Source organism: Eptesicus fuscus, chromosome 11, assembly GCF_027574615.1.
Source record: "Eptesicus fuscus isolate TK198812 chromosome 11, DD_ASM_mEF_20220401, whole genome shotgun sequence".
Lineage (NCBI taxonomy): Eukaryota > Metazoa > Chordata > Mammalia > Chiroptera > Vespertilionidae > Eptesicus > Eptesicus fuscus.
This window is the reverse complement of record NC_072483.1, coordinates 84,402,196-84,427,781: the sequence shown is the minus strand read 5'-3', so window position 1 is coordinate 84,427,781 and position 25,586 is coordinate 84,402,196. Positions and strand designations below refer to the sequence as shown.

Below are 25,586 nucleotides of genomic sequence, written 5' to 3'. Positions count from 1 at the left end.
AACGGGGGATTTTACTTAAGGGTAGAGAAGTAATGGTTTTGAAGTGGGATTGAGGATCAGGAGGTAGATGACCCCACCTCACTTCGATCAAATGTGTGAGTGAGCTGTAGAAAAGCTAGCATCCACTTAAGAGTGCTATAAAGGAGCAGTGAGCTCAAGGTCCCATTGCAGGAAAGGAGCCGGAAGAAAATCCATCAGAGGTTGAGTTGTAGAGAGTTTTTAATCCAGGATTGAGGAGTGAAGAGTGAGCCGTGAAAAGGTTTGGGAGAGGAAGGGACCATGGATTAAATGAAAGGAAGCGCAGAGCAATCTAGAGATGAGCTTATGGGAGGAAAAAAGAATAGTCAGAGAGCTTATATTTTGAGTAGTGACCACTGAAGACATGATGGGAATCGCCTGGGATTTAACAAACCCCAGGGATCCCTGGCTTCCCTGCAGGACTTGGCTGACTGATCTGATTGTGTTTTGAGGGATTCCAGCCCAGATGGCAGTAGCCCAAAGGAATTACATTTTGTTCCCCAGAGCCTCATGGTGCTGGAAACAGAACTAACCCCTGGGGTACGGGAAGCCTCTCTGGAAAGAGTCACCCACGATCTGGCTTGATGTTGACTGAAAAAAGCACCATCCGATTGGGTCATATTATCAGTGAAGCTTCGGCAGTGTGGAGGGAAGAATCCAGGCTGTAAAGGGTTGAGGAGCGAGTGGGTGGTGAGCTTTGCCAGCACACACTGCAGTTTCGAGAAGTGTGGCTGTGGGACACCATACCTTACCACACGGGAGCTTTACTGTTGACACATGCTTGCAGACAGATACGTGGAGCCAAGAGGGAAAGAGACTGAGAGCAAGAAGGTGGGAGGCGGGTGTGACTAATTAGTGAGAACAGTCTCTCCTGGGGACATGAAAGGCATTTCAGCCGAGAAGCTCTGCGGCTGACTCAGCCAGCCCACTCCCTTTCCCAGTCAGGTTTTGACTTTCTGTCTTTTCTCCGGCTTCTCAGGATGGTGGCCTGGAGTCAGGCACGTCTGAATTTGAGCTGTGGCCCTGACTCTTTCTAGACATATTTTCCAAGTTTCCTATTTTTCTTATCTGTGAATTGAGGACAATATATCAATCCTCACCAGGGTGTTTTGGGGATTGATTACAAAAGGTGACAGGCATTCAATAAACGGTATTTTCCCTTTCTTCCTTCTTCTGTCTCTCCCTCACCGATCTCCATCTTTCTGTCTCCTGTCCCTCACCTGGCTCCACCTCCCCCTTTCCTATACTGTCCCACTGAAAAACATATACTGTGGCGACATATCTTTCAGCTGGGATTTCAGTTGGATTTTTTTTATATTGCATTCTCCATAAACATTATAACCAATTGGAAGGTTTAAATGATGGTATAAGAATTTTGTGTTTCGGTAGCTTAGTGATTTGATGAGTGGAAAAACAAACAGTGTCTGTATTTGAAGCACTAAGAAGATAAAGCTTTGGGAAGACTCATAGGACTAGTGAACATTTGAAGTAGGAATTTCAAGAAGTTTTTTTTTAATATATATATTTTTATTGATTTCAGAGAGGAAAAGAGAGGGGGAGAGAGAGATAGAAACATCAATGATGAGAGGGAATCATTGATCGGCTGCCTCCTGCACACCCCACACTGGGGACCAAGTCCATAACCTGGACACCTGCCCTCGACTGGAATTGAGCCTGGGACCCTTCAGTCTGCAGGCCAACTCTATCCACTGAGCCAAACTGGCTAGGGCTCAAGATATTTTAACATTCCTAAATGGTTTATGAAACCGATGTGGGATCTGCATGGAACCTACACGGCCACAGAGTGCTGTGGTAGGTACCCCCCCCCCCCGCCCCTCCCACCCCTCCAGGCTCCTGCTTCCGTCAGACCAGGTTGCTCATGAACTTGGCTCCAGTGTCTCCAAGTCATTGTTAGATCGGTACAGGTCCTAGCATCTCTGCAGTTCCTAGTTTCCAAGGTGTGATGGGAAAAGTGGGTTTATCCACACAGCTCTGTAGCTGCTATTCTGCCTGCGTCCACAGGAAACCCGGGCTGGTCCTTTCTTCTCTGAGCTGTCAGAACACGCTTGCAGTTGGCATTGGTCTTTGTAAACACTAACGTTGGTATTTGAATCCCCAATTGCCAGTGGCGCTGGAAAATAGCAAAAGACACTTGGAAAACGAAGCATTCTTTTCCCCCTTAAACTTCTATAATGGTGGGGATCTAAAAATGTCTGGTTACTGTGCCTTATAACCATGTGCAACATTTAAAATATGGGGCCCTAAAAAAAAAAAAAATTGGGGGCCCTGAATGTATTTTTTCTGTTGTTTCCCTTTCCCTCTTCTTTCTTCTCTCTGCTATTTATTCCTCAGTCTCTTCTGATTTTTTTTTTTTTTGGGGAGGGGGGTCTAATTTCTTTTGGTCTCTCTTCCCTCTTAATCTCTACTGTATATTTCCCTTATTTTCAATTTTCAACCTAAGACTTTAAAAATAGGTTTAGAAAGATAATGGTCCCTTTCTTCCCTTTTACTGTCTAAGGGTACGTTTCCCAGTCTGGTCTCCGTGTGCTGTGTTTTAAAAAGGCTTTCATATCAGAGAGCTTGGGAAATGTACGCAGTTGTAAACCTTAGAATATCAGTTCCAGGTCAACTTTGATCTTACATGCCAAGTTCATCGGTGGGGGAAAAATTAAATCTCTCAAATCTAAATCAATCACTAGTGTTCCAAGAGAAACTTCAAAGTTTCACCCTAGATTTTTAAGGAAGGGTAATTCCTTCAATACCAAAGAAATGAGAAGTCAGGAAAAGCCAAAATCCCTTTGTTTAGGACATGGTCTACTTACTTGGTTTTCCTGGTCCTTTTTCCCCTCCTCTGAATATAAAGTCTTCTCTCTCTCTCTTTTTTTTTTTTTTTTATCTCTCAAGAGACACTTTTACTATATTCTACGGATGACTGTTTTTGATTTAGAGGAGAAATCCACACGTAGTGGCTCAAGTCTGTTTAGATAAGGTGTTCATTCCTTCCAGCTTTTCATGTTTCAACTTCTGCGGGGCCTGGCGTACATCCACCACCAACACGTTCTTCACAGGGACCTGAAACCTCAGAACATTCTCATCAGTCACCTGGGAGAGCTCAAACTGGCTGACTTTGGTAAGCTGCCCCTCGAGTCTCTTTCTGGGCTGTGAACAATGATGCTTTTGTGTACACATATGTTTAAAGCATTGACGAGTCCTGGCCTTTGAAAAGTCGAGGCCCAGGGAGAGCGATGCTTTGTGAGGGTATCACACTACCATATAGGAAGTGTGAGGCAAGACACGGAGAGATTGGCAGCTCTCTAGGATCACATCAAGCTCCAGCCTGGTCAGATCCGAAAACCTGGGCATCCCGACTAGCCTACTGCCTTTTTTGACACAGAGACATTTGTGGAGTGAACTGTACTTGGTAGGTTTCCGTAAATCTAGGTGGAGACACAAATCCTATCAGAGTAGATTGAGGATATCCCAGGACCGTGGTCGGCAAACTGCGGCTCGCGAGCCACATGCGGCTCTTGGGCCCCTTGAGTGTGGCTCTTCCACAAAATACCACGGCCTGGGCGAGTCTATTTGGAAGAAGTGGCGTTAGAAGAAGTTTAAGTTTAAAAAATTTGGCTCTCAAAGGAAATTTCAATCGTTGTCCTGTTGATATTTGGCTCTGTTGACGAATGAGTTTGCCGACCACTGTCCCAGGATGACAGGATCAAGCCCCAGATTGTCGAATAGACTCTTCCTGCAAGGAAGGCTCTTTGTATCTGTACAGGTGAGGCTTTTATTTCCTCCAAAGTGATGCCGATTTCTCCTGAGTATTACTGTATCTTTCCAGTTTAGCACTTACCACCGTTTATAATCACACACACACACACACACACACACACACACACACACACTCATTAGTGTGACAATTTTGACTCCTCCACTAGACTATGGGCATTATGATGGCAGCCTGGGTCCATTCCTGCTTAATGTCGTATCCCTACTGCCTGGCACCATAGTAAGTGCTCAACAAACACTACTTGGAGAGCCGGTTTCGTGTGAGCTGAGGAGCCACTCTTCCCTGTTCGGCAGGTGTCAGATAGTTGTACTGTCGCTGCAGCACTTTCTTCTGAGATGGTAGCTTTCATCCGGGTAATGTAAACATTTAAGAGGCATTCATTTATCCATGCCCCACAACAGTGACTCATCTGTTGAATATTCTTCCGGCTGTAGATCATGCGGTTCTGTGAGATCAGTGGCTGGCTGACAAAGTGCTCTCATTGTGCAGAGGAGCACTTGGAAATGACTCATCTAAGGTCCTACCAAGCTAACCAGTTTGGATTAGCAATCTGCTCCCCACCCCCCCCCGCCCTTTATCTAAATGGGGATTCCTGGACTGCAGAAATGGAGGGCGGCCGTGTTGGTTATGAATTGAGTTCTGTCGCTGTTTCAGAGACCCAGAATTACAGAGGCGGAAACATGCTAGAAGCTTACTTACTCTCACATAACCGTCTGAGCTGAGCAGTCAGAACGTGTAAGGTGGCACCCCGGTGCATGGTGCACCCTCCTTCTGTCTGTGGCCCCACCGTCCCCAGGGTGTTGCCACCCCCCCCCAGGTGCATATTTCAAGACGCTGCCACCTCCTCCTTTTTTTTATTTTTAAATTTCTTTATTGATTAAGGTGTTACATATGTGTCCTTATTCCCCCATTACCCCCCCATCCCTCCCACTCATGCCCTCACCCCCCTCGTGTCTGTGTCCATTGGTTAGGCTTATATGCGTGCATACAAGTCCTTTGGTTGATCTCTCCCCCTTACTCCCACCCTCCCCTACCTTCCCTCTGAGGTTTGATGGTCTGATAGATGTTTCTCAGTCTCTGGATCTGTTTTTGTTCATCAGTTTATGTTGTTCATTATATTCCACAAATGAGTAATATCGTGTGATATTTATCTTTCTCTGACTGGCTTACTTCACTTAGCCTCCTTCTTATTACAGCCGGGAGGAGGGAGATCTGGAAGTTCACACATCACTTCTGTTCATATTGTGCAGGCAAGATTTAGTCACTCATTACACTTAGCTGCCAGGAAGGCCACATCTAGCTGCAAAGTTGGCCAAACTTTGAGAAATGGACTTGATGAAGAAGTGCACAGGATTAAGATAGTTGAGTAGTTTTACTAAAAGCACCCAGCCTGTGTGTATTACTTTTTAAATATTGTTTACTCAGCCAGCTGTACCCTCCTTGGTAGAATGTGTCACTGTGGCTCTCCAGGGGACCCCAGGACAATGAGTGCTGTGCTTCTCCTCTTTGGCCAGGTCTTGCTCGGGCCAAGTCCATTCCCAGCCAGACATACTCTTCAGAAGTTGTGACCCTCTGGTACCGCCCTCCTGATGCCTTGCTGGGAGCCACTGAATATTCCTCTGAACTGGACATATGGTAAGAGCTAGTGCCCCCGAAATAGGAGCCACCCTACCCTTGAGGGTTACTTTATCATCTGTGGTACATTTTTAATAATAATTCTAATGACAAGCACATTTTTCTATAGAAACGTAAAGTGCTTTCAAATACCTATCCCATTTGATTTTTCCAATCATTCTACAAGTTTTTACAGTTAAAGAAACTGAGACTCAGATCGGTCTTGCCCAAGGCGTCTGAATCCTATGTTCTTTCTACCATGCCTCACCTCCTAGCTCTTCTCTTCAATCCTTTGTCTTTTCTCCTTGTCCTCAGAGAAACACACATGCACTCCCAACACCCACACACACACACACACACCCACACACACACACACACACTCATCTGTACATGCATGCTCACACATGTCCAAACATAGTTCAGAACCTGGTGGCAAAAGCATAATGACCAAGAATGAGGAGACCTGGTTTCTATGCCAATTCTACTTCTAATCAGTTTCTCTGGATTATGTTACCTTGAAAAAGCCATGTATACTCTTTATGTCTGTGTTTCTCTATTTTTAAAATGAGGGTAACAAACTCTCCCCTTGAGGGGTTAAATGGGATTGTGGTTCAAGTGTAAGAACAAGATAGATGGTGTCAAGTAGAACCACATTGTTGGGGAGGCTCTTGGATTAAAGGGACGTGGTGATGAGTGTGGGCTCTCAGGCACTCCTCATTCCTAGGGCAGTGGTGTTATGTTATCTAGGCCTTATTCCTGAAATATCTCAGGCATTTGGGGGCCATGGTTAGATGTGCGGTGACCGCAGTCATAGCCACCTCCTCAAAGGTAAAAAAAATACATGGACTTCTTTCAAGACCTTAGAAGGTCATATATAAACAGCAGGCCCTGTTTTTAAAAAAATCAATAATGGATTAAAAGCATTAAACAGTATCCTAAAAGACTAAACTAAGCTTTAGATTGCCCAAAGAATTGAGAAAGGTTGCAGAAATTTCCCCCAGTGTATCTGGAGCATTGACTTCCTAATCCCCGGTGCCAGCGCACACAGAGGAGGGTTCGCGCAGCGGCGGAGACCATTGGATGGTATTCACCAGCTCAGTTTCTGAGTTGGCTTACCTCATAGTTGACCATTGCTAGCAACCAGGATGATTTTAAACCAGTTGACAGTTTTCCATTCTTCTCCACTTACTGTTTAAATTATACCTTTTATATCTTCTGCTTTAAAGACAAGAAGCAAAAAAGAATGCGAATATTTAAGACCAAGTTAATGAGAAGCTTTAAAATGACAATAGTTCTAAAAATTTGCCTCAAGATACTCCTGACCAGATTCTTTGTTAATCCTCACCTGACCATACTTTTTTCATTGATTTTTTTTTTTTTTTTAGAGAGAGTGGAAGGAGGGGAAGAGACAGAGAGAGTACATGCCCTTGACCAGAATCGAACCTTCAATCCACAGGGCAATGCTCTATCCACTGAGCCAAACCGGCTAGAGCTAACCAGATTCTTAAGTTACATTTGTCTGGTCAAAGATGTTTTAACACATATCAAGATGTCTCCTATACGTGGAAAATCATTAAAAAGTAAAAATGTGGCCATTATATCCAAATTGACTTTTTAAAAATTAGGGATAAAAACAACATGTTGTTTGAGGGGCGAGAAATCTGCCTGCAAACCTCAGTCTGATAGCTTTTATTTATATACGTACAAAAGTCTAAGAATAAGCCAGTTGATTATTTAAAATGCAAACCAAATATTAGCTCATGAAGACAGTTTATATTTCTTTAGAAATAATAAAATACAGTTAAATTTAAAAAATATATATGTATATTCTGTCTCTGAACCAGACACTGGATAAAAGTTATTTTTAAACTTGTTTATCAAGAAATCGTCTGCCTTGGCTGGCGTGGCTCAGTTGGGTAGAGCGTGATTCTGCACACCCCAGGGTTCGATTCCCCGACAAGTTTGACCCCAGACAGGATGTGCTCATGAGGCAACTGATTGCTGTTTTTCTCTCACACTGATGTTTCTCTGTTTCTCTCTCAAATCAATAAAAACATATCCTTGGGTGAGGATTAAAAAAAAAAAAGAAAAAAATCTGCTTTCTCTTACCCAAGTTAAAGTAAATTAAATAGCACGTGTCTACAGTCAGATGGAAAAGGTAAAAATTTATCATATGGGATAAATACACATGAATAATATTAAAGACCATATTTAATATGGATCTTTAATAATATGATGATTTGTAATAAAATGTTTTACTTACATATCCTTTTATCATGCCAGACCAAAAAATGTCAAGCTGGTTCAAGGAGTTTGCAAAAGTATGTGTTATGGTGGAAGGGATTTGGAGTCAAAGTATTGGACCATGGGGATAATCTCTGTAATCTGTCAACTGAACCATTTTGTATCACCCAGAAGACTATAAGAATAAAAGTGTGCATTATTAGCAAAATAAATCATACTTCTTACTCTCTCTCAACCATGACTCTCTCGTTTGACGACATGGGGAAGGAAACAGGAGAGCTTCCTTTCACCCCATTTAATCTGTTTTCAGATGCACACTCTTGCTGCATCTTAAATCAGCATGCAGCTTACAACCAGCAGCATCTCACCACAGCCATCAGCCCGGCTGCACTGTCGTTGCCATTGCACATGTGTGAACATCAAACGTGCCAGCGTCAGGACTTGCAGCAATGGGTGTCAGTGACTTGGAAGAGTCTTGCAGACAGAAGAGCTCCCCGTACCCCCTTCCTCTCCCTCCCCCAGGAACCAAGCGGTTGTGGAAAGAGAGTGGATCGGACACGTTTAGCAACATTCTTTAAGCAGGAGTCAGATGTAGGCTATGTAACTGCAAGGTCAGCTTGGGAGCCCAGCACGAGTGACGCTTAGTTCTTTAACGGGTTATTTTAAGACGTGCTGTGTCATCAAACTCCTGATGTAGAGGACGATACTGTGGATAAACATAGACATCAAAGAGTCCGAGTCAAGTGCTGAATGTGGAAAAAAGTTTCAGGAACACCTAAACCAATGTCTTTCACTTGATGCTCCAGTTTTTGCATGTATGAGTAGGACACATGATAAAATAATCTGTCTAATTAAGTGTATAACAGCCCTTTCAATAAATATAAAGGCAACCTTCTCAGCATGGCATAGTTTTAACTCGCAGGTGTTTTGTTTCTTAATAGCACATACAATAGTGGTGCCTCTTCCAATGATAGCATCTTAGGTTCAGTGGAAGAGAGTGTTCAGTTGGGAGGTTTAGAACTTTTCCCTCCTCTCATAAAATGGACAGTTAATGAGCTCGAATGAGCCAGAATGTTTGCTCTCTATACTGTGTTCCTAAATGCTGGTTGCATTCCATTTTAACAACAAGCTGCAGGCTGTTCTTATTTTTAGTTGACAAAGGGACTTTTTTTTTTTCCTTGCTCAAGATTTTATAATAGCATGTGGCCTCTATCGAACTGTCCCCAAAATATTTCCTGGGAGGAGAAATGCTAGTAGTTCCGTTTTGCAGGTCTGGTTTCCTTGAAACTGTCCGTTGACTCTTATTTCTTTTGCTAGGGGTGCCGGCTGCATCTTTATTGAAATGTTCCAGGGTCAGCCTTTGTTTCCTGGGGTTACCAGCATCTTTGAACAGCTGGAGAAGATCTGGGAGGTAAGAGAAGAATTCCTCTTAGGAAGAAGAAATATCTGCGTTTCAAACTTTAAATCAAATTTGCCTTTGAGACGAATGACGCAGTCCATCTGCTTGGAGATAGGAAGCTCCATGTTAAGCTCCATGTTGAGGTCATTTGTGTTTCTCAGACTGACTTACGGTGTTTGCAATAGTACAAGCACCTTGGGAATGAGTAACCAGGGAGCCCCTGTTGTCCTGTAACATCCCATGAATCCACCTGCGCCCTATATTATAGTCTTGGTCTCTCGGGGCGATTTCTGCCGTTCCTACTTAAGCACATTTCTGCCTGGCCACCCCCAGCTCGAATTCTACTATATGTTTGGCCCTGGATGCTTGTCAACTGAAGACAAGACGCTAAATTGTCATAGAACTCCAATGGAAACAAAGGCTTAGCATGTTCTTGTGAGAGAAATACAGTATTTATCATGCTCCTCCAAAACCAAATTCCTAAGATGTTAAGGTGCTTTTGCGTGCGTGGTTTCATTTATTTTATTCTTAAGTTTATTTTAAATTATGATTTACATTCCATATTATTTTGTATTAGTTTCGGGTGTACAGCATAGTGGTTAGACAATCATATAAAGTGATCCCCCTGGTATTTCCAGTACCCACCCAGCACCATACATAGTTATTGCAATATTATTGACTACATTTCCTGTGCTGTACTTTACATCTCCATAATTAAATTGGTAAGAAGTACCAATTTGTACTTCTTACTCCCTCACCTTTGTCACCCAGTTCCCCCAAAACCCCTCCCCTCTGGCAACTATCAGTCTGTTCTCTGTGTCTCTGAGTCTGTTTCAATTTTATTTGCTCATTTAGTTTGGTCTTTAGACTCCACATTCAAGTGAAATCATATGGTATTTGTGTTTCTCTGACTGCCTTATGTCACTTAGCATAATACCCTCTGGGTTCATCCATGCTGTCGTAAATGGTAAGATGTTATTCTTTTTTATAGCCAAGTACTATTTCATTGCATATCCACTCTCTATTGATAGGCACTTGGGCTGCTTCCATATGTTTTTAAAAAATTTATCTTTATTGGCTGAAACCGGTTTGGCTCAGTGGATAGAGCGTCGGTCTGAAAGGTCCCAGGTTCGATTCCGGTCAAGGGCATGTACATTGGTTGCGGGCACATCCCCGGTGGGGGGTGTGCAGGAGGCAGCTGGTCGATGTTTCTCTCTCATCAATGTTTCTAGCACTGAGCCAAACCGGTTTTGGCTTGCTTCCATATCTTGGCTATTGTAAATAACACGGCGGTGAACATAGGGGTACATGTATTCTTTCAAATTAGTGTTTTGAGTTTCTTTGGATATGTACCCAGAAGTGAAATCATGAGTCTTAAGGCAGTTCCATTTTTAATTTTTTGAAGAACCTTCATGCTGTATGTCATAGTGGCTGCACCAATCAGCAATCCCACCAGTAGTGCATGAGGGTTCCCTTTTCTCCACATTCTTGCCAATAGTTGTTTGTTGATTTATTGATGATAACCCATTCTGACGGGTGTGAGGTGATATCTCATTGTGTGTTTTTTAAGTATATTTTTATTGATTTCTGAGAGGAAGGGAGAGGGAGAGAGAGAGAGAGAAACATCAATGATTAGAGAGTGTCATTGATTGGCTGCCTCCTACTGGGGACCAAGCCCACAATCCCGGCATTTGCTCTGACCAGGAATCAAACCACGACCACCTGTTTCATAGGTCAATGCTCAACCACTGAGCCACACCGGCCACACTAGAATTTATCTTTAATACACACATAAAGGTGAAAAAAACTTTAGGGAACATTGGGGAAAAGGAGGAAAAATTAGTTGCCAGTGTCTGGAAAGTTATTGGCTCACCTCTATGAAGAAATGCTATGCAAATCAGTCTAGTGCTAGAAATTCATGACCCAGAAGACATTGTCTTCTAGCTAAAATAAAATGTGCTTTGAGACATTAAGACATGTTATAGAGATTAATTACTGCCATTAAAATTTTCTTTTGGATACATGGGGGCTATTATGGAGCAACATAGGAAATATTGATTTTTTTTCCCCTCCAAACTCCCCTGCAAGACAGATAAATGCTATTTCTCTTCAAACAGCATCACTGGGTGCCAAAACATCGTCTAAGCTGGAAGCAGCTTAACGTAATAATAGCTTAAAAGCCGTAAGACCAGGGTTTGAATTCTAGCGACTTTTTAGCTAAACAAATGTGGGCAATCCGTGCAGTTCCTCTGAGCTTCACTTTGCTCGTTTGTTAAATGGGGCTAGAGGTCATGACTTCCTAACCTTCTGTCAGAATTTCATAAGGTCAAATGCTTAGCAAGCTTCCTGCACCAAAGTGCTCAATAAATATCTGCTGCCTTTCTCTGTAGATCAATTATTATTGTAGAGATGTTTCAATCACCTACGTGCTGAAAAGCATCTCCTGATATACAGCCTCATTGTTCTTCCGTGTGGTCTTACTTCTTGTCCACATAGAGGAAGTATTTAGATATCACAGAACAGAAAGAATGGGCTAGACATTTCCCAGGACCTGATGGCTCTCTAGTGATTGGTTCGAGTTTCCAGGACTGGCCTCGCTGACTGACACTGGCCATCTGAAGATGTGTTTGGTAATTCAGTAAGTGAAAGAATTTGCACTTGAACCCAGACATAAAGTACCAAAACAAACATGTCTTAACAGCAAAAACAAACATGTCTTAACAAATCAGTCTAATAGTTCCTGCCCAGAAAGCCATGTTCATGTCTACCATTGTCTTTATCACACTGCAGTCAACCGACGGGACTTTATTTTGACACTTATGACAACTCATTGCAAATTTAAAACAAGTGACCATATTAGAAATACCACTGGCCTGCAGTCAGAAGACGTGAGTTCTGAACCCAGCTCTAACTTCAAGTTATGAGGGAGAGCAATTCACATCACCGGCCTCCCTGGGTTTCCAGCGTCATACATGTTACCGAGGCTCCTCAACTTATGACAGGTTACCTCCCCATAAACCCATCATAAGCTGAAAATGTCATAAATCAAACCAAAGTATGTCCAGGACCATGTGTATTTGGTTTTCTGATTCCATGAAGTTGTGACTTCTTTGAACAAAAAGAATATTGTAGCTCCCATCATTTAAAAATCATAATATTCTTCTCTGTTTATCTGATTCCACCACCCACCCAGGCAGTTTTTATTGAGTTTGTCAACTAGCATAGCTCATTGTTGACTTTTGATCTGTACTGACCAAGGATATAGCTCCATCTTGCCTCGCCATACTTTATGAGCAGCAGGAGACCAGATTCATTATGTCTCATTCCTACCTGGTCCTGTCGAAGGAGGACAATGGTTTTGTTATCATAGCTGTAGCTCCACACTCTGAGGACAAAGTGGAAAAGTCACCAGTTTCAACAGTGTGTTGTCTTTCTGCTACTATATCTTAGGAGGGTTAGAAATGTAAACATTACAAATAGTTCCTGAATTTGTGTTTTACTAAACATGGTCTACCCAAATGAGAATAGGAAATCTATTTCCAGTCTACGAGAGTGGATGTAGGAATGGCTTCTTTGAAAGCAACGTGTCATTCTAAATCTCCCTGTCTCTAAACCTAACCTTCCTCTACATTTATCCTGAGGTCTCACTCTTAGGAATAAAGACATCACAAGAAGTCCTGAATTTTTCTTTTACCATCTTTCTGAAGTGTGTGTGTGTGTGTGTGTGTGTGTGTGTGTGTGTGTGTGTGCACGTGCGCGCATCTGAATAGCTGTCACTTGCTTTCTGGAATCTAATTCTTTCAATAAGCAGTTTTAGCAAATAATCCCAGCTGTGGTTCTAAAATCAGAATAAAACAAACTATGCAGACCTTGAATCCATTAATCAAAATGCCTTCAGTTTCCATTCCAACAAAGGCAGAAAACAGCCCTGCGGCCCACTGTTTTCAAATATAGCACTCACTGGCTGCCTTTTTAGGAGCCTTTAGGGAGGGCGTAAATCAACAATTTTTGGTTTTCAGTTTCCCAGACTGAAGTGGAGATTTAGTAATTTTCTCAAGTGAAAGCAAATTCAATAACTTTCAAATAGAAACTCAGCATCAAATTTCCAAATAAAGGATATTGAATTTTGTTTAAACGTTTAAAAATCTCAAGCTTACAGCTTTTAGCATAATATTTAAACATTATTGGTATCCATTTTGCTGATTTAATTAAACAGAGTACAAAATAACCATTCTGGTAACTTTTGCCTTAGAAAAATATGGATGTGGTTGTTGTTATTTATTTCCCTTATTGCTTTCTCTTCGTTATCTTTGCTTTCTTTTCATTGTACTTTGCCTGTTAACAGAAGACGTATGGCTATCTGTGAGTCACACCCACTGGTTTACATGCATACCTGTGCAAATACATATGATGGTAGGTTAAAAATGAGGAATTAGCTTCCTGTCCTCCTGCCCACTCCTACAAAACTAGAAGCAGTCCAGTTGGTTTTTCACAATGGATTCAAGGTCCTTAGTGTACCTTGGGCTCAGGTGGTTGATAGGAGAAGCCTGTAATCCTCTCAGTAGCTTTGCAGCTTGTTTAGGGAATAGATCAAAGAAAGAAGGTTTTGCTGTGCGGCGTGATTTTTTATTCTATGAGGGAGGATAGCACTTTGGTGTCTTGAGACAAGCTTAACAGGCACCACAAAATGTACTTTCCAGCTGGAGTCCTGGTCAGAAAGCCGGTGGGTAGTAAGGTTCTGGATTCCTTATTGATGATCATCAGCCACTTGTTGGGCAGTTGGCTTCTTACTGTCTCTATCCAGCATTTTACAAATGGATTCTCTAGCCCAGTGGTCGGCAAACGGTGGCTCGCGAGCCACATGCGGCTCTTTGGCCCCTTGAGTGTGGCTCTTCCACAAAATACCACGTGCGGGCGCACACGTACAGTGAGACTGAAACTTCGTGGCCCATGTGCAGAAGTCGGTTTTCAGCCTGGGCGAGTCTATTTTGAAGAAGTGGCATTAGAATACTCAAGGAGCCAAAGAGCCGCATGTGGCTCGTGAGCCGCGGTTTGCCGACCACCGCTCTAGCCTCTTTCTATAAGAAATGCTTCTAAGAAGAATTATATTGTAATGGTATAATAAAAGCTATTAGTATTTTACTAATATTTTATAAAAATACTGTTATTCTAGCTCCCAGATATAACTAACATTGGGCTTTTATAATTACCTTTTTTAAAAAATGATAAGGTGATACCTACAAGGAAACTCAGAAACATCACCATCCCAAATCTGAAATGTTTTAACATTGTATTCCAAAGAACTTTTATTTTCCCATTAACTCAAAACTAGAGCTTTAATTTGGTAAGCCAAAGTACAAAGGAGGTTCTCTTCAGTGATGTTGTTACTATTACTATCCACCAGTTAAAATCCAAATACCAGACTCCAAGCTGTTGGGCCACAGAAAACTCAAGCAAATGAGATGAATTTGGTAGAAAGGACTGGAGTTGGGCTGGGGATCACTTTTAGCCAACATTCCACTGCCTAAAGGTCGGTAGTCTGAACCCTTTTAATTTGAGCGTATTGTGGAACAGCTGAACGCCAGGCGGGGGCATAATGTAGGCTCTCAAAGCCTCCTGTTGAATATATATATATATTTCTCTAATGTAAGGCAAAGGGACATCCCTCCTGCTTCTTTATATCCCAGCTCCCAATATAGCATCCTAAGTATGTTGGTCATGCAATAGATATTTAATGATGAGGATATGACTAAGCAAGGGTGTATGATCTGCCTCAGAACAAGTGAGTTAGTGGAGACACAAGCTCAGGACCTGTATTAGGATTCTTCAGAGAAACAAAGCCAATAGGATATATAGAGATCTACAAGAGGAGATCTATTATTGGAATTGGCTCATGCAGTCATGGAGGCTGAAATATGCCATTTGTAAACTGGAGGACCAGAAAAGCCAGTGGTTCTGCTATAATTTAGCTCGAGGCCAAGGGCCTGAGAACTGCGGGGACTGCCGGTGATAAACCCGAGTCTGAAGACCCGAGAGCCGGGGGCACTGATGTCTGAGGGCAGGAGAAATAGGACATCCCAGCTCAAGAAGAGAGAGAGCATGCCCTTCCTCCACCTTTTTGTTCCTCTGGGAGCCCTCAATGGGTTGGATGATGCTTCCCACGTGGGTGAGGATAGGTCTCTACTCAGTCCACTGATTCAAATGCTAATCTCTTCCTGAAACATCTCACAGACACACCCAGAAAAAATGTTTTACCAGCTATCTGGGTGTCCCTTGCCCCAATCAAGTTCACCCATAAAATTAACCATTACAGGACTACAGGATATACTAGTTTTGCCCATACAACTCTAAATAGGGAAACACAAAAGTTTCTTTCTTGGATACATCAGCTGGTGTAATGTGACATACGTCTAATTCTTGCCTGATCCGCCCTTCATGTCTTCATACCTGCTCCATCCGCCTCACGTCTCCCCTAACTTTTCTCTGTCTTTCTTTGGCTTTGTGTAGGTGTTGGGAGTCCCTACAGAGGACACCTGGCCTGGAGTTTCCAAACTACCTAACTACAATCCAGGTAACATTTGATTTGAGCTTTGGAACGCTCTGGGAATTAGCAGGGTGAGAGACTCAGCTACGCAGTGTGTTCTATTGTTGTTAACTCAGCAGGGAAGATAGGTCTAGACAAACTTTTAGGTTCTTGAATTTCCCCGACTAATCCTTTTACAAGGAGGACACTGAAATAGTAGTTAAGGTTAGATTAGTTCTCAAGCTCTGTAAACCACAAGTAGCAAACCGAATAAGCATCCGAAATGGCTATTACTGTGGATTCCACATCCATTTCCAAACACACAAGTGCCCAAGGAAACAACTAAAAAGATAGTGTCACTTTTGAGCCCAGGACTGTCATGGGTTTATATGCTTCTACAACAGAGGGGAAGTAGAAACTCATTTGGCTCAGTAAGCCTTGGGCAGGACAGCTATGTGTCTAGATTGTACAAGAATTCACCACTTGGTCATTTTCTGTCACGTAGTTGGTCCTCCAAGACTAGCTCCTTAGGGTGGATATGGAAGTGTTAGAAGTGTTGTCCACGGGGGAGGTCTGTGAGGAATGGTCCCAAGGCCATGGCAGAGGGGACAGATTAACCAGTTGTCACATCAAAGATGTTGAGACAGAAGGGCGGAGACAAGCGGTGAGCTATAGGATGATGGGGGGTATCCGATGCTGGAGAAGCAAGAATGGCCACACGAGAGCTGGACTCCTGCTGCCAGGACTGGGGGAGAGGTAGATATGCACAGATAAGCACAAGGTTAGGGTGAATGTGGCCCAAGTCACATTTTCTAGTCTTCATAGTCTTAGTGTCCCATTACTAAAAATGGATTTTTCCCCCCAAAACTGTTGTCACTGTGAACATTGGTATGAGCTGATCCTGCAAGGGCTTCATGAGAGCAAGAAGCTGGAGAGGGATGAGAAAGGTGGTTAAAGAGAAAACCAATGGACAGTGGAGGCTGGGATGGTTTTCTTTCTGCAGCATCTTCTATTTTTGCTCAAACAGCTATCCACAGGATCAGAGATCTTGAATTAACCAGGATTACGGAAACCTTAGAGCAAGCTAAAGACAAACTGTAAAGTCATTTCAGCTTTATACGAATGGTCGTTTGCGTTGCTAAATGGCTTTAGGGTCACTCACACCTACTAGTAGGGTACCATTTCTAACTATTTTGCTAGTTTGGCTCCTGAGAAAAATGCTGCTGTCTGGCCACAGGGCTTTGCCTTTGGTCTGAGACAGAGAGAAAAAAGAACAGGCTTCGTGCAGAGACCAGGACTCAGGCTGCAATAGGTCCTCTCTCCTGTTGCCATGGTTTCTAGGAGAGTCTGGCTTTCGTCTTTTGCGACCCTGCCCATACCTCTCTTCACCCAGCCTATACTCTCTCCTCCAGGTGAACATGGGACCCCACCCCACCCCCAGTTTTCTACAATGGATGCAAGCAGACGTTTAGGGTCACAGATGGGTTGTAGAAAACAATTTGGATAATGTTGATACAAAACTGCCACGGTGAGCATGTGATGTTTCCCCAAACTTCAAACATTTGGGTTTCAGGTTGGTTCAGGCAATAAATAGTTTCTCAGTACAGAAGGCCTTGTTGAGAACAACAATGATAGGAACTTGGCTAAATGCTCCCCTGCCAGATTCTGGACTAAATAAGGTAACTGGGGTTCCAGTAAAACAGTGAGACATATGTTACATCTTTCATTTTGCTGTCGTTTCAAAGTAATGTGCAATTTTTTATTTCTGGAGAGAAATCTCCAGATATAGCATCAATCAGGTTCATACTTTGCACTGTTTTTTTCTAGGAAGCATTCAATTTAATTCAAATGAGTCCAACAATTTTAAGCACCTACTGTCTGCTGTGCTGTGTGCTGGGTCCGTTCTTGGCTGTTTAAGAGCTTGGGTTTGTATTTATTCGTCCACACCCTTTCACCCGCTCTCCCTCTGAGGGGCAGGGTGCTCCTGTGTGAGCCCTGTGTCCATGGGCTTGAGCAGTGAGTGGCTGTGGACAGAGATTGTGGAAGGACGAGAGTTATAGCCTTAGCCACAGCCAAGATGTAAACCCACATCTGTACATCTTAACAGTCCAGCTTCTCTTGGGTCTGGGACCGTTACCATCGATGACTCCATCATAAGGACTATGTTTTAAAAGGGTCATCCACCTCTGTGTTCGAGGAACACCCCCTCTGTGAATCGAGAAGTCTCTCTGAGCCCCCTTCCCTAGCAACCCCACCCCCCTCTCTGAGCTGCTGTTGCTGCTTCATGCCCTTGTACTCCAACGACTAGGGGACCAGAAGAGGGGATGGGAGCCAGAAAAACGTCACTGAGCAGAACTGTGGACACCACTCTGGATGAGCTTTCCATTGTCTTCCTTTCTGTTCTAAGTTGTAGTAAGGACCCCAAACTTTGAACTCAGCTGGCACCGCAACTTTGAGGGAGCCAAAGAGCTCAGAACTTAGCGAATCCTCCAGTTTCCATCTGCGCCCACTCTGCCATTTCCCGGCCGTGTCTGGACTATGTCTAGGAAGACAACACAGTCCCTCCGTGTGTAGGTTAACACAAACAAAACCCCACCCGTTGGAAAGATCTGTCTGAGCAGTTACCTGTCTTCTAGGGACTCTGCTGAGCAGGGTTGTAGGTATTCTAGCCCTCAATTCAGACTGTTGTGCCTGATTAAATCGGGGCAATGGAAGAGGTGTATGGTTTTAGAGACTGGTCTTTTGCTCTCTTCCTTCCTTCCTTCCTTCCTTCCTTCCTTCCTTCCTTCCTTCCTTCCTTCCTTCCTTCCCTCTCTCCCACCCCCATTTTAAGCAAGCTGGCTGAGAACTCTGTGTCCTCTACTTCAAAGGGCCAGTTGTCTTATTTTGATGTGGGCAGATTAAGAAGTAGCCTTTGAAAAGTAGGCTTTCTTTCTTTTCTTTTCTTTTTTTTTTTTCCTTTTTGTTTAATCTTTTCTCCTGGGACAGCTTTCAGAGCAATATATCCAAGTGTCAGTGAGGGGGTTCTGACGAGCGCGGATGCCCAGACTCTCAGCAGGATCGTCCTCTAACAGAAATATAAAAGTGAAATATTAAAAACCCTGGAACGTGAACTCCATCTGCAGAGTAGCCAGTGACTTGCCTGCTCGCACCCTGGGAAAAAAGGATCTCCTTGAAAAAAGAGGGAGGAGAAAAAAAAGTGCTTTGAGCAAGAGGTTTACAGGTTTAGTAGAGCATAGTAACATCCCCTCAAAGAAGTGGGTGTTGCTCTGTGACCCCCCAAAATGCTCCTCCTTTGACTCAGCCGCCAGAACACTCACCCTCCCTTGGCAACACACCCCCTTTTCACATGCTAACCGAGGCGCCTGTGATTGGCTGAACAATGAGCTGGTCACACTTGCTAAAGGCCTGCCATCCTCCACACAATTAGCCAAGACACATTAATCAAACTGGCGGGAGCCGGGGCTGCGCCGGCCTCCTGCGGTGGGGGAAGGGGGCAGTTTTGTGATCCTTAATAAGAGTCCGCAGGAAGCAATGATAAAGGACAGCGTGCTGGAGGGGATTCTCTCAGAAAGTCTAAAAAAGGGGAAAACCCCGACTGATGCCGTAACTGTGAGGCGCTGGGTTTGTGGCCCAGAAGCGCCCAGGAGCTTAGAGCAAACTGGATATTGGTCTTGGCTAAAATCTGCTAATGCCAGACGGTAGTGTGACTGTAAAGGGGGGCCCCTGCGGACGTGTCTACAACGTTCGCTTACCCCCTGCCCCACGGAAAAACAACTCAGGAGTCCCTTCCCTTTTGAGCCTCAAGGACTTTGGGCCCAACTGGAACCAATAGGAGTAAAGCATACATACAAAGTAGAGAGCTGTTTAGCATCAATGAAGAGAAGGTATCAGCTGACAAGGTGTTGGTTCTAAACCAAGTATTTGGAGGCCATTAAAAATACTTAATTTTGAGATTAAAAAATAAGTTAACATTTGTGCTATTTAAAAAAAAAAATCCTTACCTGAGGATATGTTTATTGATGGGGAAGAGAGAGAGAGAGAGAGAAGAGAGAGATTGAGAGAGAGAGAGAGATGAGAGAGATATGAGAGAGAAACATTGACTCCAGTATGTGCTCCGACCGGAATCCAACCTGCAACCTCCTCCGTTATGACGCTCCAAGCAGCTCAGCCATACCAGCCAGGGCCACATTTGTGTGTTTCGTCTTCCGGCTTTTCTTTTCCCAATTTCCTCTACATACATTTTCCAATGGCAATCTAGAGCTCATAAGCTCGTACCTTAGAGACGGGTTTGCCACGGAATTGTGTAAGGCTTTTAAAAGACTCAACTAAATATTTAGACATTTCTCAGCTAAAGTAAACAGAGGCCCCCCTGCCCTGGAGGTTGCCAGTCGCCGTCTCATTAGATGCAGAGATCCTGTGATAAAGAGAAACGTTTTTCCCTGCCACATGATTGCAGCCCCGTGGTGGTTTTTAATGTGTCATTGATTGTTTCATCCAACTTCTTTTGCTCCACTCAAAGGGTCTGCCGTGGCTCTGTTTGCTTCCTTAAACACGCTTTCTGAAAGCACTCACGCTGTGTGAGCTCAAATCCTAGCATTAATGTACTGCTGGGTTCATTTCACCACACTCAAAAGCGCCGAGTTTAAATCCCTCTCAATTCCATTTGGGGCACCAGAAGACTTTATCCTTCTTCACTAATGGTTCCAAGTTTACATCTAGATCCTGGGGTCAAGGACAGGAGAGGATTTAGAAATAACAGTGCATGACATTAGGCGATGCATTTGCCAAATTGGCAATTAGTTCCTGATGTGCGTGCAAAGCATCTCATTCCTGTCTCTTTGATGCTCGTTCCCATTGAGAAGGGAATGGAGTCCGCAGAGGCCTTCAAACTTTTAAAGGAATATCTGCTGAAAATCAAGCCTGATTTGTGGCATGAGCTCAGCTGCGGGGAAGCATCCGGGATTACCCCGGTCCTTCCCGCCCGGGGGAAGAAGGCTGCACATGGGAAGGTTTTCCACTCGAGGAACTCAGTGGAAATCAAAAGGCAGGAAAGCGGTACTAAAAGCCCTACAGGGACCCGGACCCCGATGGCCTATGGACACAGGCAAATGGAGCCTGCTCATGCCTCGTCGTTTTCAGTACGCCTGCTTTTTCAACCTTTGACCACCAGGTGGAAGCAAGAAATAACAGGGACAGGAATAACAGGCACGCCGACACCAGACAGCATTATAATGGAGCTCTCTAGCCTTTCTCCCGGAATGTTTTCTTTTGACCTGAAATCCAGTGTAAGAGCTTCGCTTCGTCGGTCACCACAGTGGGACGGAGGATGATTAAAATCTAAAAGGACCCTTGTCTCTATGGGGATGATAAAGAGCTACCAAGCTTTGGGCTCAAAGGGGTCTGAGCAAGTCTTTGTGTCTGTTGTGACTGGCATCCGCTCAGTCACTCGACCTGTTAGCCAAGGGAGTTTCGGAGATATTCTGTGGGCTGGACTCGGGGGGAAGGCACTGGTGAGGGAGGTGCCTTTTAACTAGGATGCATCAACTCTCCCACAGACGGGCAAGTCCAAGCTCCACCTTGTACTCTCTGGAGGAAGTTACTTATTTCCCAGTTCCCTAATCTGCGAAATGGGAACAATCCTATCATGGGAAAAGTGTTCCCTCTGTGCCAAGCACAGGGCATACATAACTGCTAGCTCTTCCTCCTGCCTGCCAGGGCCCATGCTGGTGGGAGTACCACGGTTTTACACCACAAAGCCAAGGCTTTCTTCCAGGTCCCCACAGAAGTGTTTCCGAATTGGCAGGGGGTCAGTCCACAGCCAAATCTTGTTCTCCTTCCATTAACCACGTTGTATCCCTGAGTCCCATTTTGCAGGGCCGTTCTGAGAAGTAAGTGAAATTAATCATCTGCATCTGCCGTGGGACCCAATTTTTTTATTTATTTAATTGATATATAACATCGTAGTTGTTTTAGGTGTACAACATAATGACTTGATTTATGTATAAGGGTGACATGGTCGCCATACTAAGTCTAGTGAACATCAGTCGCCACACAGGGTGCCTTTTAGTAGGTGCTCAACAAATGTCTGTGGTCGTTCTGTTTTCCACACCGTGTGGAGGCGCATCGAGCTGGGACTCAGTGACAGACGTGTGAGAGCGGATGCTATGCCTCTCTCTCTTGATGTTTCGCTCCCTTGCGTTATGGCTTCCTTCTAGATGTCAGGCACACCTTCTGGCTCCAGAACTGAGTTTCGTTTTCGCTTGCTTGGGGCTAAACATTGTTTGAATTTGCACACCCTAAGAGTTTCCAAACTCCAGCCTAAGTCAGTTTTGAGCGCCTTTTGAAGCTGACTCTGCTGGTGAAGGCTCCATTCTGCTTCTCTCCCCGCTCCCTGCCCCGAGCTGTGGTGAGATGCTTGTCCACTCTATGGCCTCGGGCCTCTTCCCTGGGAGGGGCCTTATTATCTACATGCTATGTAGTGGGTACCAGTAAGGGCGACTAAATCACAGATAACATTAGTGTCATCATTATTGATTTCACCCAAAGCATGGCATAGTGGAAAGAGTGCTGAAATTTTCTACAGAACAAACCTGACCCCTTTTAGTGTTTCTAGTATTTTACACATGCCCCCTAACTGGCACATAAAGTTACTAACTATATGTTAAACTAGAGGCCTGGTGCATGAATTCGTGCACAGGTGGGGTCCCTCGGCCTGATCGGCAATCGGGGCGTATCAGGGCTATCTTGCCCAGTCCCGATTGGGGCTGATGGGGATCGGCTGGCTGGGGAGGGACTGCAGGAGGGCTCCAGGGCATGTCCAGCCCTCTTGCTCAGTCCCGATTAACTGGACCCCAGCAACAAGCTAACCTACTGGAGCATCTGCCCCCTGGAGGTCAGTGCGCGTCATAGTGACCAATTGGTTGGACACTTAGCATATTACGCTTTTATTATATAGGATGAAATCAATGACTAGGAGTTAGAGAACCTGGGTTTTAGTTCCCATTGTACTCTCTAGGACTCTAAACGTCCTGTTCTGGCCCAATCGGTATGGCTCAGTGGTTGAGCATTGACCTATGAATCAGGAGGTCACAGTTCAATTCCCAGTCAGTGCACATGCTTGGGTTGCAGGCTTGATCCCCAGAAGGGGGTATGCAGGAGGCAGCCAATTCAATGATTCTCTCTCATCATTGATGTTTCTATCTCTCTCTCCCTCCCTTCCTCTCTGAAATCAATAAAAACATAAATAAATAAGAGACCCGTTCTGCCTGCTTTGCCAAGAAAGCATATGTAACTTATCATTCACCTTGGATAATAATAACCACTGTGATTAAGCACTGACTATGAGTTAGGCACTTTACATACACTGTTCTACTTTGATTTACAACAGCCCTATCAGATGGGGACAGTGTTCTCATCCCAGCTGTATAGAGGAGAGAGCTGAGGCTGAGGGAGGTGTGTGTGTTGCCTAGAGTCACCTCGCCGGGAAGGGGGTGACCCAGAACATCCAGGTCTGCTGGATTCCAAGGCAGTGCTTTGCCACATTACCTTCCAGCCATCAAAGGGCAGATATAATGATTTGGTAACAAAACAATGACCCATACTGGGGACCAGCTAAGAACACTTTTCCAAGTCCGTTTCTAAATGATTATGTCCTTCCACCCAGACTTGATTTTGGAATCTGTGAGCTTGGCGACATGCTTCTGGAATGTACTGTGAGTGGAGTCCCTACCCTGAGACTCCAGCAGCCACCCCCACCCCCACCCTTGCTCCAGCTAACGAAGCCACTGGCGCTCTCCAAGCTGTGAACACTGATTGGGCTCATTACCATTGCACTCTGAGCACTGCCCAAAGCTCCTGGGGAGTTACTATTAACATCTTTATTAACCCGTCCCCCAAACCAGTCAGTGAAATTCATTTAAATACACAGCCCACTTTGATCTTCATTAATAGTTTCTTCCAGTTTCTACATTTATTTTTAGTTTTCTCATCTTTAATTTATTTGGTGGCCATTATTAGTTTTTATTGAGGGGGACTAGATGATCTTAAAGTAGTTAAGATTAGAAAAAATTGCAAATGAGTGAAAGCAAGTGAAAAAAAATTTTTTTTCAAGTTTAAACCCTGCTATGTTCCTTCCTAGTTTAAGAAAAAGAGCCTTAAGTTTTTGAATATCATGGAACTAGCTCAAGCAGGAGGCTCCTTCCCCACTTTCCTGGCCAGCGCCTGTGTCCCTGATCTCTGTAGGACACAGAGCAGGATGCACATGTGGGCTTTCTTCAGTTACTTTTTTTGCATTTTAAGGATAAGGTTTAGTACATTTATTTCATTTTGATTTTTTATCCAAGCATCAATGTTTCATCCATTCAACAAATATCTTTGAATGCTAGGTGTTTGGACTGGGAGATTAAAAAATAAATAAGACATTGATACCTGCCTTCAAGGCATACAGTCTGGAGGGGGAAACATAAACAATACAATGTGGAAAGTATTAATATAGCCACATTCCCTGGGAACCTCCAGGAAGACTAGAAAAAGGCCCCTTGGTTTGTCTGGGGAATTCAGGGACTGTTTGAAAGGCATGAGCTGGGTCTCAAAGACGACGAAGTGGGCTTTTCCCAGGTGAACAAGGGGAAAGGGCATTCCAGACAAAGGACCGTGACACAGAGGACTAGGAAAGCAGGTACATGTGGTAATGTGCCAAGCAGGCAAATAGCTCAGGGAAGCTAGAATGTTGGTTTTGTGGTGCGGCATTGCTGGAGATTGCCCTGGAAGGGTGAATGGGGACTAGATGGGGAAGTGCTTTGTAATCACCCTAATGATTTGGGCTTGATGAGTAAACAAAGAGAGCCATTGGATGATTGTTTGAAGGCACGTGATAAGGCAGGATTTAAATTTTAGAAGAACTTGCTTGAAGACTATATGTAGAATCAACTGTCCGGAAGCAATGTGGCAACGCTTTAGATTCTCAAAGACAAGTAGAAAGTCTCAACTTGAGCCATGGCAATGGATAAGGAACGCAGGGGACAAACCTGCAGAGCATCTGGGAGGCAGAGTGAGGGAGGGGGAAGTTGTAACTGATTGGCTTTGAGTTGTGAAGGGAAAACCGGTCTGCAGAGGGCAAGAGGATGAGAGCTCCATTCACTGTCACGGGAAATAAAGTGGGGAGACATAGATTTGTGAAGAAAGTAATGGATAGAAGGTTTGGATATTTTGAGTTTAAGATATCTGTGAAGCCACCAAAGGGAGATATCTAGAAAGCAATTAGAAACACAAGCCTGTGACTACAAGAGTCCGATCTAGAAATACAAAATGGAAGTGATCTGCTTAAAGTGACAATTATTAGTTTTTATTGAGGGGGACTAGATCTTAAAGTAGTTAAGATTGGGAAAAATTGCCCCAGATGTGAATTCATTTGCCCAAAGGAGAGTGTGTAGAGAAAGAAGACTATGATGGAACCCTGGGGGACCAGTACTGAGGATCAGCCAGAGGGGGAAGGGGTCTTTGGAAGCTGAGAAGGAATAGCCAGAGGGGCTGGGGAAGACCAGGAGAGGAGGAGGAGGAAGAGGAGGAGGAGGAGGAGGAGGAGAATGTACCTCAGAAATTGTATGGCCATTAGTTCTTTGGGGGGAAGGCCAAGTATCATTTCTGCGTATCCTCAGTGCTGAGCACGGTGCCTCCCTGTGGTAGCCCTTAAACATTTTTGAGACTACAGGGGCATGTTGTCAAATGATGCTTTATTAGATACCAAACGCACCGAATGGCGTGGTCAAGCTATAGCTCAAACATTATTTGTGGGGATGGACAGACATTAAACATGGTACTGCCCTGGGGAAAGATGAGAGACCCTTGGCAATGCCATCCCCTCCACCTCTCCATCCACCCACAAGGAGCAAAGCCTGGCCTCCCTGTCCTCTACCGAGACCATTACCTTAGGGGTAGGCTTCAGAGGATGGGATATTTTCTTAGCATCTACAGAAAGATTTGATGCAGAGTTAGAAAAG

The 25,586-nt window shown here is 44.1% G+C and overlaps 1 protein-coding gene across 2 annotated transcripts in view; it reads left to right on the top strand.

The window, feature by feature from the left end:
* Nucleotides 1-25,586, top strand: part of CDK15 (cyclin dependent kinase 15) — a 69,278-nt gene that overhangs the window by 23,477 nt on the left and 20,215 nt on the right. For both annotated transcript variants that reach the window (XM_054723316.1, XM_028153082.2), the window contains exons 7-10: nucleotides 3,025-3,148; nucleotides 5,320-5,440; nucleotides 8,981-9,074; nucleotides 15,570-15,633. In XM_054723316.1, coding sequence (XP_054579291.1) covers nucleotides 3,025-3,148; nucleotides 5,320-5,440; nucleotides 8,981-9,074; nucleotides 15,570-15,633 — 403 coding nt within the window. The remainder of the gene's footprint in view (nucleotides 1-3,024; nucleotides 3,149-5,319; nucleotides 5,441-8,980; nucleotides 9,075-15,569; nucleotides 15,634-25,586) is intronic.